The sequence below is a fragment of the Ctenopharyngodon idella genome, chromosome 10 (genome assembly GCF_019924925.1).
Source record: "Ctenopharyngodon idella isolate HZGC_01 chromosome 10, HZGC01, whole genome shotgun sequence".
In the NCBI taxonomy this organism is placed as follows: Eukaryota; Metazoa; Chordata; class Actinopteri; order Cypriniformes; family Xenocyprididae; genus Ctenopharyngodon; species Ctenopharyngodon idella.
The window spans coordinates 44,647,353-44,664,157 of record NC_067229.1 but is presented as its reverse complement, the minus strand read 5'-3'; the positions used below and the strand labels follow the sequence as shown (position 1 = coordinate 44,664,157).

General features: G+C 37.7%; 1 protein-coding gene and 1 long non-coding RNA gene across 2 annotated transcripts; one reads left to right on the top strand and one right to left on the bottom strand.

The window, feature by feature from the left end:
- Positions 1–445: 445 nt before the first annotated feature.
- Positions 446–15,840, bottom strand: npy8ar (neuropeptide Y receptor Y8a). The gene is made up of 2 exons (XM_051911376.1): positions 15,551–15,840; positions 446–2,538 (listed from the first exon to the last, which is right to left on the bottom strand). The coding sequence occupies exons 1-2, from the start codon at positions 15,758–15,760 to the stop codon at positions 1,267–1,269; spliced, it is 1,482 nt and encodes a 493-aa protein (XP_051767336.1). The 5' UTR covers positions 15,761–15,840; the 3' UTR covers positions 446–1,266.
- Positions 10,421–13,739, top strand: LOC127521903 (uncharacterized). Its single transcript, XR_007932480.1, has 3 exons — positions 10,421–12,178; positions 13,176–13,244; positions 13,423–13,739. It is a non-coding gene; the product is annotated as an uncharacterized LOC127521903 (long non-coding RNA).
- Positions 15,841–16,805: the final 965 nt, after the last annotated feature.

Genomic DNA, 16,805 nt, shown 5'->3' with positions numbered 1-16,805 from the left:
AAAGCTATACCTTGAATGCAATGTCACTACAGCATCTGTAAAATGAAAATCATAACATTTAATATTCCCTATATTTTTTCATCACCACAGGAATGCTATAAAATGTTTACTCTTGTGTCTGTGATGAAACTGCTGTTATGTTGTTGCCATTTTTAAACTACAAGCCAGGCAATTTGCCTCTCAGATGGCGATCTGTTTCCAAAGAGGCAAACTCGACTAGTACTTTGACGGGCATCAAAAGGACGATGCCTCAGGTGGAATGTTACCTACATAAAAGATTTATTTCTGTAAACGTGCACTTAGTGGCTCATGCACTGGAAATACAGACACACCTGCTGTATATGCAAATGATTTCATCCTCAGTAATGAGCAGAAGAATGAGTGTTCAGTGTAATTACCGGCGAAGATGAACAAGAGAAACAACAAGTGGCAGAAGAGAATTACATGGAGGTCATGTTTCCAAATTTATTTGCACTTTCAGAACTAGCATTTATAAGGCAACAAGAACGTCAACACCAAACACTTTTGTTTGCTTTGATCATCAAGAAAATGTGTAATACCAAACTGGCATTGGCACAGTCATGTATCTATTGTAGCAGAAGATGGGTGTGCTGTTAACACTGATGCTCAAACTTTTCCCAACATTACAGAGGCACAATTCAAAGTTAAAATGCAGCGTAAGCGATCTCACCAAAGCAACACAATAAATAGTAATAGTTACACTTCATTAAACAACAACTACAACAACAACAACAACAAAACCGGACATGAACAGAATAAATACTTTGGTGAGGGCACCAACTCACTGCTACAGTGATTTTAACAAAGAACTGAAAGAATCATACATGAAAAGTAATTTCATTATAGCAATAACAACTTCCTGTTTGATGTGAAACGTCTGGCGCGCAATGAGCGCTAAAACAATCCAGCCTCATAAATCAGTCCTTCCTCTCATAACACGACAGCTTGAAAGCGTCACCAGAGGAATAATCACATTCTTGATGGAATATTCATCCCATATAACTCATATACAAGGACAGGAATGACACTCTGACTACCCTAGCTGTCCTTAACAAAACATCACGCCTCGTTCCTCGTAGGAACACGCAGACCTGGACCACGGCAACAGTGGGTAGAGGTTGTTTTTAGATCTCTTGGGTATGAACTGATGCAGAAACCCACATAGCAATTCCACATCTCCATGGAAACAGTGCCAGCTCATCCTCAACCCCTTCCCTTGTTCTCTTCTCCGTTCCTGCAGTCTCTTTAGCAGTGAGCGCACTGTTCCGATCTGATCAGAGAGCCCCGCTGCATTGACGAAACCTTGGTGACATCGGTGGCCACCGTCGAAAGAGGGAAGCTCTCGTAGGTCTCTGGAACGCCCCAGCCGCAATGGCAGCGCTGAAGCGTCGCCTTCAGCTCCTTCTGGAAGTTGGTGTTGAGGAAGCCGTACACCACCGGGTTCACGCAGGTAGACGCCATGGCCGTCAGGTGGCAGGCGGAGAAGATGACGTCATGCTGGCAAGAAGGAAGCACCTGGTGGTACCAGTCGAAGATGGTGTTGAAGACATTGAGCGGGAGCCAGCAGAGAGCGAAAGCGACTACGATTACGACCAACATGGCATTGATGCGCTGAGCGCTCCGCGCTTTTCTCTGCCGAGCCTCGGTGGCCTGCTCCACCATGTCCTTCCGTCTACGCAGACGCAGGAATATGCGCAAGTAACAGACTAAAATGAGAAGCAGGGGTAGGCAGTACTGGAAAAGCAGAAGCGAGGTGGTGTATGCCAAACGGTTGCGTTCGGACGGCCAGAGCTCCATGCAAATGACGTGGTCGCTGAATGGGTTGATCGGCAGGCTGAGGTTCTGGAACGGAGCGTTAGTTAGGATATTAAAGGACAGGAAGGGTAGGGAAATGAAGCAGGCCACCATCCAGGTGACGGCCACAGCCAGGTATGAATGGCCAGGGGCGGGTGTCCAGCCGGTGGGGTGGATGATGAGTTGATGCCGCTCCAACGCGATGAGGACCAACGAGAAGATGGAGACCGTGACGGACATGCACTGCACAAATGGCGTGACCTTGCACAGCGTCTCACCCAAGATCCAGCGGTCCATGAGCGTGTAGATGACCGTCACGGGGAGGCACACCACGCACATGAGGATGTCGGAGCAGGAGAGGTTGGCGATGAGGATGTTGGTGACGTTTCTCATCTCTTTTTGTCTGGAGATGATGAAGACCAGACAAGTGTTGCCCACTAAGCCCACCGCTATAACAGTGCTGTAGGCCACGATCAGAAGGGTCGTGCCACTCACAGAGGGAGGGCACACATTGGACTCCACCCATGTTCTCTGGCCTAACCCAGTTGAGGTGTTGCTGATGTTGTACGAGGTCGGAGAGTACGAGGTCGGAGAGGCCTCCATAAGTTTCAAAGTTGGTTGAGGGGCAGCTAGGAGTTCACAAAAGCGTCCACTCTTCAAACACCATAAGAAAGTCGACTCATTGTTTAGATCCTTGCATGTATTCGTAGCCACTTGGTTGACCTGGAGGAAAAGAAGCATGTAAAGAGTGTTAGCTGGCATTAAAATGGTCAATATGTTGAGAGGGATTTAATGGGGAAGGATTTAACTCAACAAGTGAATCTCTGGGAAAGGTTAAGCCCCCTTAATCCAACAGATGTTTGTGGACTTGAAATCTGGGCACAAATATCTTGTTTAAAGAGAAAACACTGCAAATCTCTCTAAAGTATTTTCACCTTATCATTTCATAAGTTAGTCCATGCATATGTACACCAAAACACATGATTCGTTCTGCTCTAATAATGGCATAAACTCAACTAATACTCTTTGCAAAAACTCCCTCGGGATGTTGACAGGTCATCCTGTCTGTTAAGCTGACAGATGGAGGTCTCTCTCAGGAGAATTCTCCCTTTATCCCTTTTATCTGCAAGTTCTCTTTTCTTTGGCCTCATATTGCTTTTATGTGATGAAGCGATAAAAATAATCATATCACGAACTACCGATTTAGAAGCTGTCGATGTATTAGCACATTTTTACACAGTATTTGTCAGGTTTACCTTGTCAACCTCAGTTAATCTGAAGGGTTGGAATAAGAGAATCTTATTCAATGAAATACTAGAAGCGAATATTTATGTGTCTGCGCTATGCTACTGATTCTACAGTGCCATAGCAAAAGAAATTAAGCTTTAGTTAGCAGTCTGAATTGAACATGAGACAGAAAGACTGGACACTGTCAAATAATACAGACATAAATAAAAAATGCATCTTTCTATTGCATTGTCCTAGCTGTTTGAGCACACCAAAAAGGTTTGTTTTTATAAATGGTACTTAATTTACAATACTAAAACAGTATTGTTTTTGTTAAATATGTTTGCATATTACGTATTAGGGATGCTTCCTCAAAAGCACTAAACAAAAATGTGAAATTGTAAACAGATTTGTTGAACTCCCAACTGTTTCCTCCCTTCCTTCCTTCATTATATTACTCCACATACTTGAATAAGCACTGCATCTAACTTGACTTCTATAATGCATAGATTGGTATCAACCGCATCAAATATTTTACTCCCGCAGTCACTTTAGCTAATTTATTCCTTGCGCCGGCCACTCTGAGTTTCTGGATTGAGTAAGTGTTGTAATTAAGCCGCTGCTAATATCCTCCTTCTCCTCCAAACCAACTGTCAGGAGTTTCACACCAGCTTATTACGTCATTCATCTCACATGGAGTGGGAAGCTGATTCAGGGAATGCCTTACTGAGATTATCTACTCCACAGTTTCAATCCTTCACAGCTCTAAAGAGCATAACTTATCACACATAATCTTTTAAATAAGTACCCTAAAATTTGCATTTCATGAATGAAATACCAATGCTTTTAAGGCAGCAAAAGAGTGCTTCAATTTTGGGAAAAACTTTTCAATTTTGAAAAATAAATGAATGGTACCCATAAAAACCAGCCAAGACTAGGGCAAGGCCGTATCCATGTCTTGAACATTGGGGGGACCAAAGTTTTTGTTTGTTTTTTTGCGTAGGGGAGGGGTGTTATTGGGTTATTGGTCTTTTTATTCAAAGGAATTAAATAATTAAAGGATTAAAAGGGATTTAAGGGAATAAAGAAGAAGAAATAAGAACGATAAAAGTTCCAGGTCTATTGTAGTTATGAAGTAATCAATTCAAACTATTTGCAAATAATATATATTTTTAAAATAACCTTAATTATCTTAACCTTAACAACAAAACTTTCTTGTCTGGACAGTTACATGAATCATGAAAATAATAGCATATTTTCAATTCAAAATGGTGATTTTTCATAAAAAGTCACTAGATATTACTGTCGTCGCTGAACATTTCTATCGTAAAACAGTCGTCAAATATTAGCCTACATGATTAGCTACTTGCATCTCACCACGCACTCTTTCACTACTAAAACTAAAGAGTTGCGTTGTAATTCGCACTGGTCCTCTGTGAACAGTAAGCCCCGCCTTCTTTGATTTGATTGATTATGTCAGTCATTCTGACATTGACGAGTGCTGTTAGACCGCTGAGGCAGACCAGCCTAAAAATGTAACATTTAAAACTTTTTGTCATCCTAACAACAAACGGAGTGAGTGCATCAGCGCAGCATCGAGAATATCAAATTTTGAGGGTGACAATTTGGCCATTTCTAATTATTGGGGGGGACTTGTCCCCCTCAATGCCTATTTTGGTTACGGCCCAGGACTAGGGTGCTCTCAATGGTTGCCAGGGCATTGCAATGCAAAGTGTTCACAGTGGTTGCTAGGTGGTTAGTCTAAAGAGTCACTACTCTAATCTAATCTATCCTTTAGTGCAAGTCTATAGCGTGCATTAGAGCCCGCCCACTTTTTCAGCGGCATTGGTTCCAGGAGTATTTTTCCATTAATTTCTCCCATAGAGATTTCATAAAAGTCTTTGTTAAAGCTTTATAAAGCATGAACCAAACCAACCAGCTACGAGGTGAATCCCAATATTACAAACTTTGATTTGAAGCAAGACAGTATTTGAAAATCAGACAAAAATACAAAGATACAAGACTTAACAGACTTGAAAGAACTACAATCCCATGAAGCACTGCGAACAGCCTAATCAAATTAAAAATGATGGAAAAATATAAAACTACTCATTTAAAAATGTTGATTATATATATAAAAACAATATGTTTAGGTTTATTTCAAAATATGCATATATATTTAAATATTTAAGTATTTTGAGAGTGTAGGGAGATCAACTCGATTATGTAATTTGTGGTGCGTCATGGGGGTGGGCGGAGCTAACAAGATCTTTTGCCATGTTTTTCTTGTTTCAACTCTCTGATTGGTGGAATTTTCTGTACAGCATCATGGGTAATGTAGTTTTCACCACAAATTCTGCTGTTAAACAAGAATATTTTAAAATGAAGCTGACACTCCTCAATAATGTTTCACATTAATAAACCATCACAATTCAGTATGCAAATATTGAAATACAGTGTATGAAAATTAAGTCACTAATGCATAAAACCACTACATTCTAAGATAAAGGTCAGATATGACAATATCATTTATCTGATATGTGATATGATATCCTAGATAGATGTGTCCTTCACAGGGTACAAAGTATCGTATTACCACAGCACTGACATGCTGTCTATCTGAAATATAATGGCATATATCAGAGGCAGCAGCATCGGAGGTTTGTGTGTGTGGAGAGAGTGACTCAAGAATTTAAGGGAGTGTGTGAAATTATATAAGGCACAACTAAATTAATCATCTAATTTTCATATCACACAGACAAGTCTGAGCGACATGCTTTCATAACCGCTCGCAGAGATTCGCTACTTGTGCAAATCAAATTCTCATTGTCGTTTGAGATGAAAAAGAATTGAAGAAATGAATAAACCAAAAAGACAAAAGTGAATGCAAATGAGTGTTTTTAGTCATCTAAATCAAGCTGAGGTCAAAAATAACACTTCAAAGAGAATAATTCACCCAAAAATGAAGATTTTGCTATTATTTATTCACCCTCATGTCATTTCCAAACCGGTACGACTTACTTTCTATTGTTAAACACAAAAGGAGAAATTTATAGTAGAATGTCCAAGCAATGAAAGTAAATGGTGATCACCACTGCTAAACAAGAAGACATAAAAGTCATAAAAATCATATGAAGCACTATGATGTTGATATATATTTTTAATATATATATATTAGCTTGATAGCCCATGCCCATCTGCTTTCACTGTATTAAAGGATTAGTTCACTTCAGAATTAAAATTTCCTGATAATTTACTCACCCCCAAGGTTTTTGAGGAAAACAGGATTTTTCTCCATATAGTGGACTTCAACAGTTACCAACGGGTTGAAGGTCCAAATTACAGTTTCAACACAGCTTCAAAGGGCTCTACACAATCCCAGATGAGGAATAAGGGTCTTATCTAGTGAAACGATTGGTCATTTTCTAAAAAAAAATAAAAATTATATACTTTTTAACCACAAATGCTCATCTTGCACTGCTCTGCGATGTGCCACGCATTACATAATCACGTTGGAAAGGTCACGCGTGATGTAGGCAGAAGTACTGAGCAAGTGTTTACAAAGCGAAACTGCAAAGAATAAATAAAACGGCCTTTATGAAAAAAAGGTAAAACAACGATGTTGGACGATTTTGAAGTTGGAGGAGAAAATTAGATAGAATTTTTTGCACTACCGCGGTACTTCTGCATACATCATGCGTGACCTTTCCAACGTGAGTACGTAATGCGTGGCGCATAGCAGAGCAGTGCAAGACAAGCATTTGTGGTTAAAAAGGTTTTTTTTTTTTTTAGAAAATGTCATATCGTTTCGCTAGATAAGACTCTTATTCCTCATCTGGGATTGTGTAGAGCTCTTTGAAGCTGTACTGAAACTGCAGTTTGGACCTTCAACCCGTTGAACCCCAGTGAAGTCCACTATATGGAGAATAATGTCCTGTAATGTTTTCCTCAAAAACCATAATTTCTTTTCAACTGAAGAAAGAAGGACATAAACATCTTGGATGACATGGGGCTGAGTAAATTATCAGGAAATTTTAATTCTGAAGTGAACTAATCCTTTAAAGGCAACAAAATCTCCTTTTGTGTTCCAAGAAAAAAAGCCAAACAAAATGAGAAAATGATAAACTGTCCCTTTAACTAAAGCTTATGTAAAACTCTTCTCACAGGAAGCCAAAACACAACAGGACATTTATCACTATTTGTGAGCTGCTGACTGTCCACAAGGTCAGATCCAATAGATTCAGTCAGAAAACAGAAGAGTGAATTTTGCCAAAGTGCTTTCTGCTTCCATTAACCTTGAAGAGTTCGACTATTTTGACAGATGCTCTAGTACAGGGGTGTCCAATCCTGTTCCTAAACATCTACCTTCCTGCAAAATTCAGCTCCAACCCTGATCAAATGCAACTGAACCATGCAGCTAATTAAGACGCTTGATAATTACAGACAGGTGTGCTGAATTAGGGTTGGATCTGAACTCTGCAGAAGGCAGATCTCCAGGAACAGAATTGGACACCCCTGCTCTAGTAGTTCATTAGACCATTTCTCATTATTTGGATCCTGTCGTTTTCACTGTAGCAGCAAGTTTCTTGTTATTTTCTTGAAGGGCAGCTAATAAGCTAACAACAACTACCACTATCAAACACTTTAGTCAGACAACTAGCATTACCTTTACTTCCAGCATGACCAACTCCAGTGGAACATTAATGTTGTTTCGCCAACCTTTATTGGTACTTTATTGTGCTCTCGGCATCAGAAAGATATTTGACTCATATTAGCAGCTGTGAGTCACTTGGGAAATTGACAGCTTTATAATGACCTTGAGTTATGCCAGGCTTATCACAACCTATGATTAAACAGACTCTTGATGGAACTGTTGAATCAACAAATTGTAATGGGAGCGATCAAACATAATCAAACCATTCCTTCAGTCTTAAATTTTTCTCCGATAAATTACTTTCTCCTCCTATTTAATCTTAAAGGAGTATGTCACCAAAAATGAATATTCTGTGCATGTTGTTCCAAACCAGCTATTATTTTTTTCCCCCGTGCAATGTCAGTGGTGTCAAATGGCTGTGAAAATATCTTCTTTTGTGTTTCACAGAAGAAGAAAAAAATCAGAGCGGTTTGGAATGACATGGCCGACAAATGCAAGTAAACCATTTAGGTTGATTTGCTCAAATAGCATTTAAAACTATTGATCTTTTTGTTTGATTAGAGCTACATTGTGCTATTGCTTCTAAATTATCTGACAATTTGATTTCAATGTTTACATGTGGGATAATAATACATATGAACAAAATTCATAGATTTGCATTCAAGGGGAGACCATATCTATTATATCTAGAGACATATATATATATATATATATATTTTTTTTTTTTTTTTTTTTTTTTTTTCAACTAATCTTTGCAGAAACCTTTAAAACAAAACAAACAAACAAAAAAGATAGAATGTCGCTGTCAGGGATGGAATCACATCTTGATTGAAAAGTGTATCCCTGAGCTGTTCTGATAACCATACAAACACATTTCCACTCATTACGTTCTTTACACAGACGGCAATTACACATTTCAACAACCTTGGATAGCAGGATATCTCTCTCTTTCTTTGGAATGAGCTCTCTCGACCTTCAGCAAAAGGACAATGACATGCCGCATATAGCAGCTGAAAAACAGTGTTATGGATGTGGGTTCATGGCCACAGAAAGCCTCAGCATCTCTGATTGAAGAGGAAGAGCCTGGCTGTAGTGGATTTACATCAGTTCTGAGGAACATTGCTGAGTTTCCATAAATATGAGTCTCCCTATAGGATGATGGAAGGGCAATTCACTACATAGGACGCACACTGAAGGTAATAACCCTGCTGAAATACCTCACCGTGGCCCGAGGCGATGTGGTTCAAATCCATCTGGGCAGGCCAACTACACAGACAAGTCAATTTATCGGAAAATCAGGGTTGTAGAACAGCTGCTCTACAGCTCCAGCGTAGTCTATTATGTGGGAGGACATGAAAATAGCAGGATATAAAGTATAAAGCTATGTGGGGGGAAATATTCCTTAAAAAGGAACAGTTCCAGTTCACCCAAAGATTAAATTTACTCACCCTTAAACCTGGTCACTATTCTCTTTTAATATATCCCTAAAACGTGTGTGTATATATGCATATTATGTACATACATACACACCATTCATAAGTTTGGGATCAGTAAGATTTTTTTTTTTTAACCCTCTGGTGCTCTTCGTGTGGTGGTCAAATTTTTTTTTTTTTGCATCCATCCATAAAAAAAATTAATCCATATGACTCCAGGCCAGGGGTTAATAAAGGCCTTCTGAAGCGAATCGATGCGATGCATTTTTCTATGGATGGATGCATTCTTTTTGTCTTCAAAATTTGGGCAGCCATTCACAATCAATATAAACCTTGGAGGACTAAGGATATTTTTAAATATATCTCTGATTGTGTTTGTCTGAAAGAAGAAAGTCATATACACCTAGGATGAGTAAATCATGGAATAATTTTTGGGTGAACTATCCCTTTAAGTTTGATCTCTTTTCAAAGACGACACTTGGCAGATTATTGCTGAAGTGAAAAATGTTTTAAAAAGTTAAAGTTACAGAATTTTACATTTACTGTTATGGAAAATGCACAAAATACTATTTTCAATTTTTATATGAAATATATATTTTCAAAAACATGTTTTACTCTAAAACTGCAAGAAAATCAAAGCCATAAATCTAAACAAGTTGTGTTCCAAATTTGAGTTTGATATCTCAAAAAATGAGCTTTCAATAAGATTTTGTTTGGCCGCAGTACCCAAAGTTTTCACTAGATGAAATTTATCTCCTATTCATTTCATGACCGCGAGGAGCACAAGTGTGACTATTTTTTTCAGTACCATTTAACCTTTTCGAATCATGTCCGTGATTTTTTTTGTTTGTGTGTGTGTGTGTGTGTGTGTGTGTGTGTTTATATAGCAAGTGCCAAAACCTTTACCAAGTTTCATACCATTTCAATGAAGTAAAAATTCTAAAAAACAAAACGTTAAATTTTTCGGTCAAAAAAGACCGAACAGCACCAGTTAAAGAAGTGAATACTTTTATTCAAGGAAGAATACATTAAATTGATCAAAAGTGACAGTAAACACATTTATGTTACAAAAAAATCTGTTTCTTATAAATGTCATTCTTTATTAAGCAGCACAACTGTTTTCAACATTGATAATAATAATAAATGTTTCTTGAGCAGCAGATCAACATATTACCATGATTTCTGAAGGATCATGTGACACTGAAGACTGGAGTAATGATGCTGAAAATTCAGCTTTGCATCACAGGAATAAATTACATTTTAAAATATATTCAAATAGAAAGTGGTCCTTTTAAATTGTGAAATAATATTTAATATTGTGACTTTACATTTCACAATATTACTGTATTTACTGTATTTTTGATAAAATAAAGTCTTTTACTGACCCCAAACTTTTGAACAGTAGTGTATATATATATATATATATATATATATATGTGTGTGTGTGTGTGTGTGTGCGCACACACGCATAAATATTCCATTACATATGGAAAAGAGCAGCATCCACACTCATTCACAGATAAAAGGAAAGATTTTAAAGAACATGAGGGAAAGTAAATGACTGGACGTTCATTTTTTACTGAACCGTTACATTTTAAAACCAAATTTGTGACAAGCTTTTCTTAAAATGTCATATTTTGGGCCACGGGCTGTAGTAAAAACTACACCCACCCACCCACCATCTCAAACTTCACCCCATCCACTAATTGCCGCAGGGTGTCCTTTAAAGAATCTCCTGGTGTCACCTTGGTTCTTGAGAGACGGGTGTTGAAAATGCACCGGGGGACGGCTTAAGCATAACACAAGTGTCATAAAAGAATAGTATTTTCTAGACACTTCATCTTCATTCGACTGATGAAGTTTGACAATCCATCAAAATGTATTACATCCATCCACTGACCTTTGATGTTTTCATCAGCACCTTTTTAGGTTGGGAAAGCTTCCCCTCACTAGCTAATGTGGTTTCACATCAGACAGACATATGTATGATCTCTTCCCATTGCGAAAACCCTCAATACAGCACATGTAAAGACTTTTTTTTTTTCAACCTTGAACCTCCTGGTCCTCTGCAGAAAAACACGAAAGGTACATGAACAATCAGTGGTACAATCTATAGAAATACACCTTATATTGTACATTGCACCGGTTCTCAACTGGTTTTGCTGCAGGATGCAGACTTTACATTGGACATCAACAAGGCTGTAACCATGTCTTGAACATCGGGGACCAATTTTTTATAAAGCATAAAGAAATAGAACAGCGAAGGAAATTCTAGGTCTAATTCTAGTTGAGAAATAATCATTTTGAACTATTTGCAAATAATATTTGCATTAAAATATGCACACATGCACTTATTTGTATGCCCTCACTTATTTGTAACACTCAGTTAGGAATTACAATTCAATTCAAAACGGCCATATTTGAGAAAAAAGTTGAGTAGTTTGCATCACTCTTTTAATGTTAAACTGATGCTTCGCGCTGGAATTCACTCTCTGCTTTTGCAAACAGTAAACCACGCCTACTTTGATTTGATCGACCATTACAATCATTTTGACGTTGATGAGCGCTGTTAGACCGCTGGGGCAGACCAGACTAAAAATATTTTAAACTTTTATACCTTTTTGTCATCCTAACAACTTACAGAGTGCTGCGTAATGGAGTGCAGCAGATCAGTGCAAGAATTTTAAATATTTGGGGGGACAATTTGGCCATTTCTAATTATTGGGGGGGACTTGTCCCCCTCAATGTCTATGGTACACTGTTAAATGTCGCTGTAGATTTAGCAGCACAGTACTGTAAAAACCTACAGTAGCCTACAGTACCACATTTCTATATAATTTATATTGCATTCTGGGTAATTTTGATTGAGCGGGAATATTTTACAGTATATATTAGTGTTGCTGTAACCCTGCTGTAACCTGGCTGTAATATACCAGGCAATAATACAGGATTGCTGTAAATAACGCGCCACCTGACGTCACATCAAACAGACAGAAGAACACAGCTGCTGGTGACTGGAGAAGCTGAACGGTGTATTTCTGGAAGTTCGGTAAGTTCATTTTACTATTAGGTTTTTACAAAGTGCATCGTTTTTATTCTTGAATGAAACTGCACATTTAGCCAGCAAATATTGCTAGCTGTAGTCGAAAACACTGTTATTAGATGTCTACGCGCCGTTTCGCCCCGCTGCTCTCCTGACATTTTAGAATCTAACTCAGTGAATTAGCTTAGGGTTTATTTCGACCAAACTCGATGTCAATGATTGTTGGAACCGTGGAAAGACGAACCGAAACAGGTTTGGTGAGTTTTAATTTGTTTCTTTCGAGTTTGAACAAAGTTTGTTTTACTAATGAGTGCGAGGTTGGAATCAGCTGGGAGATCGATAGACAGCCGTTTGTGTTTAAACAAAAAAGGATCTTGCGATTAAAATCTTAAAGATTAAAAGTCTATTCCTATGGGGATCCTTTCCATAATGTTGTCCGATCCGAGCCTGTCAGTGACAAAAACAAGCACTTTTATAGTCGTTCACTGACGGTGCACAAAAGCTCAAACGTATTATATTTGCAGCGGTCGCGGTCAACACTGCATCTTCTTCAGTTAGTGATTAGGCACAAAAACATAGGAAAAAGACGGCCCAGATTGAAAATACTTAAGTTTCACTTGAAACGTACTGTAAATGGGTGGTTTGGGGTCAGAGAGATTGGCTATTGTTAACTTGACCAGATTATTACTGCATCTGTTTGGGCAAGAAGTCCCTGTTCTGTAGCATAGTAATTGTAATGACAATAAACGATTATGATAATAAAAAAAAATATGAATTGGGGTGTAAATTACTTTTATCACCTTTAATAATTATCTATTAGGCAACAAAGCAAGTATAAGGCATGCCATGGCAAAATATTCAGCAAGGTCAAGGATAATATTTTACTAACCTAGATGTATTATTGAAGTAGGCCTATATGAAATGCATCTGGCAACAGTGTATGTGTTAGCCTATCCCCAACAAGCAACATCAATGAATAAAAATGTATTTTGATTTCTTCCAGCAGTGTGGTCCACTTGTCTTTGCATCCTGGGAAGTGCATTGCTGTCACAAGGAAGCGTATGAGTATTTTGTAAGTATTAGCCATAATAATACAACCTTTTAAATTTTAAAAATAAGTTGCATTTTGTTTTGCTACAGAATTTTCATTTGACATTTCTACCTTACACTGTCTGTTCGTCTTTATTGGTGCTGTGGATAACAGTTTTTGTAATACGTGTATTTGTGTGTGTGCCTTGACTTTGTTACAGTTTCGGCATTGAAGGGAAGAAATGTACTGCCAGACAGGGAGTGAGCAGAAGATCAGGACGGTGGTGCTGGTGCAGAGTGATGGCCATCAACCCACATGTCAACAGCTTCGTTCGGTCCTTTGTGTTTAAATGGACGACTTCACACTGAGGGACTGTGGCCTGTTTGCAAGCATCCACATGCCCTACAGTTAGGGGTGAATGTTGTGGGACACTTGTTGTTTTTGCTCACTTTTTAAGATAAATCAAATTGCTGATGCACTGTACCAGGGCTGTTGCTGATGGGGCGAAAATGGGGCGAAAATGTTTAAATATATTGATTGAATAAAAATATATTTTTTAAAATTTACTCTGTTTGGTTTGCCTTTTGATTTGTAATGTTATTCTGTAGTATAGTACTATTGTAATATTACTAACTAGTATGTATATACTATTCTAACCTATGTATTATATAATTATATATTTTATCATTATTAGCAATGATTATAAGTAATATTTAACAGTAAAATAACAATATATATATATATATTACAATATAGTAAAATACAGTAAAAATGGATCAAATTACAAAATACTGTAGTAAAATTAGTAATTAGTAATTTACTTAGTAAAATACTGTTTTGTAGTTATACAGTACTGTTCTTTGTACTGTAAAATTGCATTACAGTACATTGCTGTAAAGCGAAATACAGTACATTGCTGGCAACCGTGCTGCCAGTACTGTACTGTAAAAATACAGGGAAATCGTTAACAGTGTAGTTACGGCCCTGGACATCAAGTATGAACCAAACCCAAAATCACTTCTTTCACCACATGTATTATAGTCTACTACGTTGTATTTTCTTAATTACCTTTAACATAAACCAAATGACATAAATTTGAGCCTTTGAGCAAAAGATATTTACAGCATTTCTTCTCCCTTTTAAAAGTTGACATGTCTATTTATTTTGCTACCCCAACTGAATACGATTATATGGTTAAATGCATTTTATTTTTTTAATTTAGCATTACTCCCCCCCCCCGTGCATGTAATCTACAAAGTGAAGTGTTGCTCATATGCAATAACATCTAAGATTATGAGCAGAACAATCCCGATGGTCAAGTACAAACCCTTGAACTCCGGATAATGCAAGGGGTGGTGCCGTCTGAAAACTAATCTTATGACTTATTGCTCACAGCTGCCCCACACAATGTCTTGACTGAAGGGTCTGTCTAAATCATGATATTGTCTTGAGAATATCTCAAGGAAACAAGTAATGGTTTATTTTAAGAGAAAAGGACACTGTAATAACCATTACCTTGAGATCCTTTCACACCTGTCGATCAAACCGCCGTGAGGGAGACACCATAATAAACACTCCACAAGGGCGGGAAGCATTCTTAGTCTATATTAAGTGCAATAACATACCTCTCATCCTCACATTAATCTTACGTCTCTCAAGCTGCATAACCAAAACAATCCATGTGTCCAGTCTTGACAAAAAAAACCCCATTTTTTTCTGAGATTATAGCTTTTTAATGCACCCTGACAAGCACATACCAGATATTATATTTTAAATCCCACTTGTGGAAATCCCTAGTATGGTTGTGTGATTATTCTTTCCCAGAATTACTATTTGCTCCAATTGTTTCCCCATCACGTTCAGCTGTCAAGATCGTTCTATCAAGTCTCAAATTCCAACTTGGTGGAAAAGGTGAAAACACTCTCACCCCCTTTCAGTTATAATTTCCATCAACCGATATCAACATTTCACATAATGCTTCCAGAATTGGGATTATGCTCAGATACTTGAGCAAATTGCTCACTAGATTATTGGACACTTTTTTTCTTAAGCAGAAGTTTCTTTAAAATACCTCAGGGATCACTGATCGATTCTGATAAATTCATAGCTTATTTTTTATCTGAAAGTCAAAAAACACACATTTCATATCACATGCCAAGATTCAGATGATGAAAATCAGTTGCATAACTACTCAACAGAAATGCGAGGAATCCTAAAAATTCCAGACGTTTTTCAACTGTGTCCATGTCGCAAATCTGCTCAGATGTTCACACATACATAAAACAGAGTTTTTGTTATTTCTAACCCTCTACAGCACGACATATCCACGATATACATAGCAATCTTACCAGTAATGCTGTATTTTCTCCTGCGCTGATACCCACAGTGCGGCGGAGAGCCCGAACTCGACTACTGACAGAGGAGGAGGATGCTGAAACTCCCTGTAACAGCATCAGCAGCTGTCTGATTCTCTGAACGAGACTTAAGGCGTGCAGATGGGCAGAAAGTGTCGAGATGAAATGCTGGGAAACTTTGCGTGGACGTGAATTTGGTGTCATCCTCCCCCTCGCGCGCAGATTTCACGGGCACCTTTGGCTCGTCACTCGATTGGTTGTTGTTTGGAGCTCTCGGCAAACAGACTTGATCGCGCTGCATGCTGTAAGAAAGGTTCATTAATAAGATGGTTAATTAGGCTAACTGATATAGGCTAAGCCATTGCTGTAATGGCACTGTGTTGTTATTAATTATTGATTAAAAATAAATGTCTCGTCATTTATGACTTATTTCAACATCTATATTATGAACTTTACATGGTTGTATTAAGAACTAAGGATGTCATTTAAATCAAATAATTGATTTTAATGACGCTAAAAATCTCAAATGGTGTAACTATCAAGTAGGTAGGCTAATTGTCTTGCACGTCGAAGTAGCCTACACAACACAATATTTTTTCCAAAAAGCGTTAGAACGCTAATATTCTGAAAATATAATGTTTTCTCAGGGTTATTCCGTTTGAGAACAAAACGCGCCTTTAGATAAAATGTCGAAATATATATTCGACTTTCTTCCCATGACAACAATGGCTTCCTGCGTATGGCTCCTTGGTTACGCCCAACTGACTGAACATTTTTAGATATAATTTAGTTTTTAATCTACTTAAGACAACATTGATCTTCTTCAAAAATTTAACATTTTAATGTATTTAATTTCTTCTTTTTTAACAATCTCTGGGTAGTTGGCTATAAAAAATGATTTCTGATGGACCCTTTTCACGGACTGTGATGACGCGTTTTAACGGTCATCAGCATCGTAGCTAAATCTTGCAAAGTTTATATAAATATATATATAAATGTATATATAATGTATATACATTGATAACACTATACTTAGCATTGTATTACCTTTTCATCAAATTACAAAAAACTAGTTAACGCTGCCAGCGGCTATGCGAGTGACAGTAAAGTTGACATCTTTCTCTTTTCTGACTTCCGTTATCAATCGATCTCTTTTTTTTTCTTTTTTTTTCATCGTTTTGAAAGTTGTGAAAACAATGTTGTTTATTTTTCTTTTGCTATTTGAGAACATGGGAACACAAAACATATA

Bases quoted from the DNA above. Each gene is read 5' to 3' on its own strand.
- npy8ar (XM_051911376.1), bottom strand. From the start codon at position 15,760: ATGACACCAAATTCACGTCCACGCAAAGTTTCCCAGCATTTCATCTCG. The intron at 2,539-15,550 runs GTAAGATTGCTA...CTTTTCCTCCAG, and splicing joins GAGAAAATACAGCATTACTG to GTCAACCAAGTGGCTACGAA.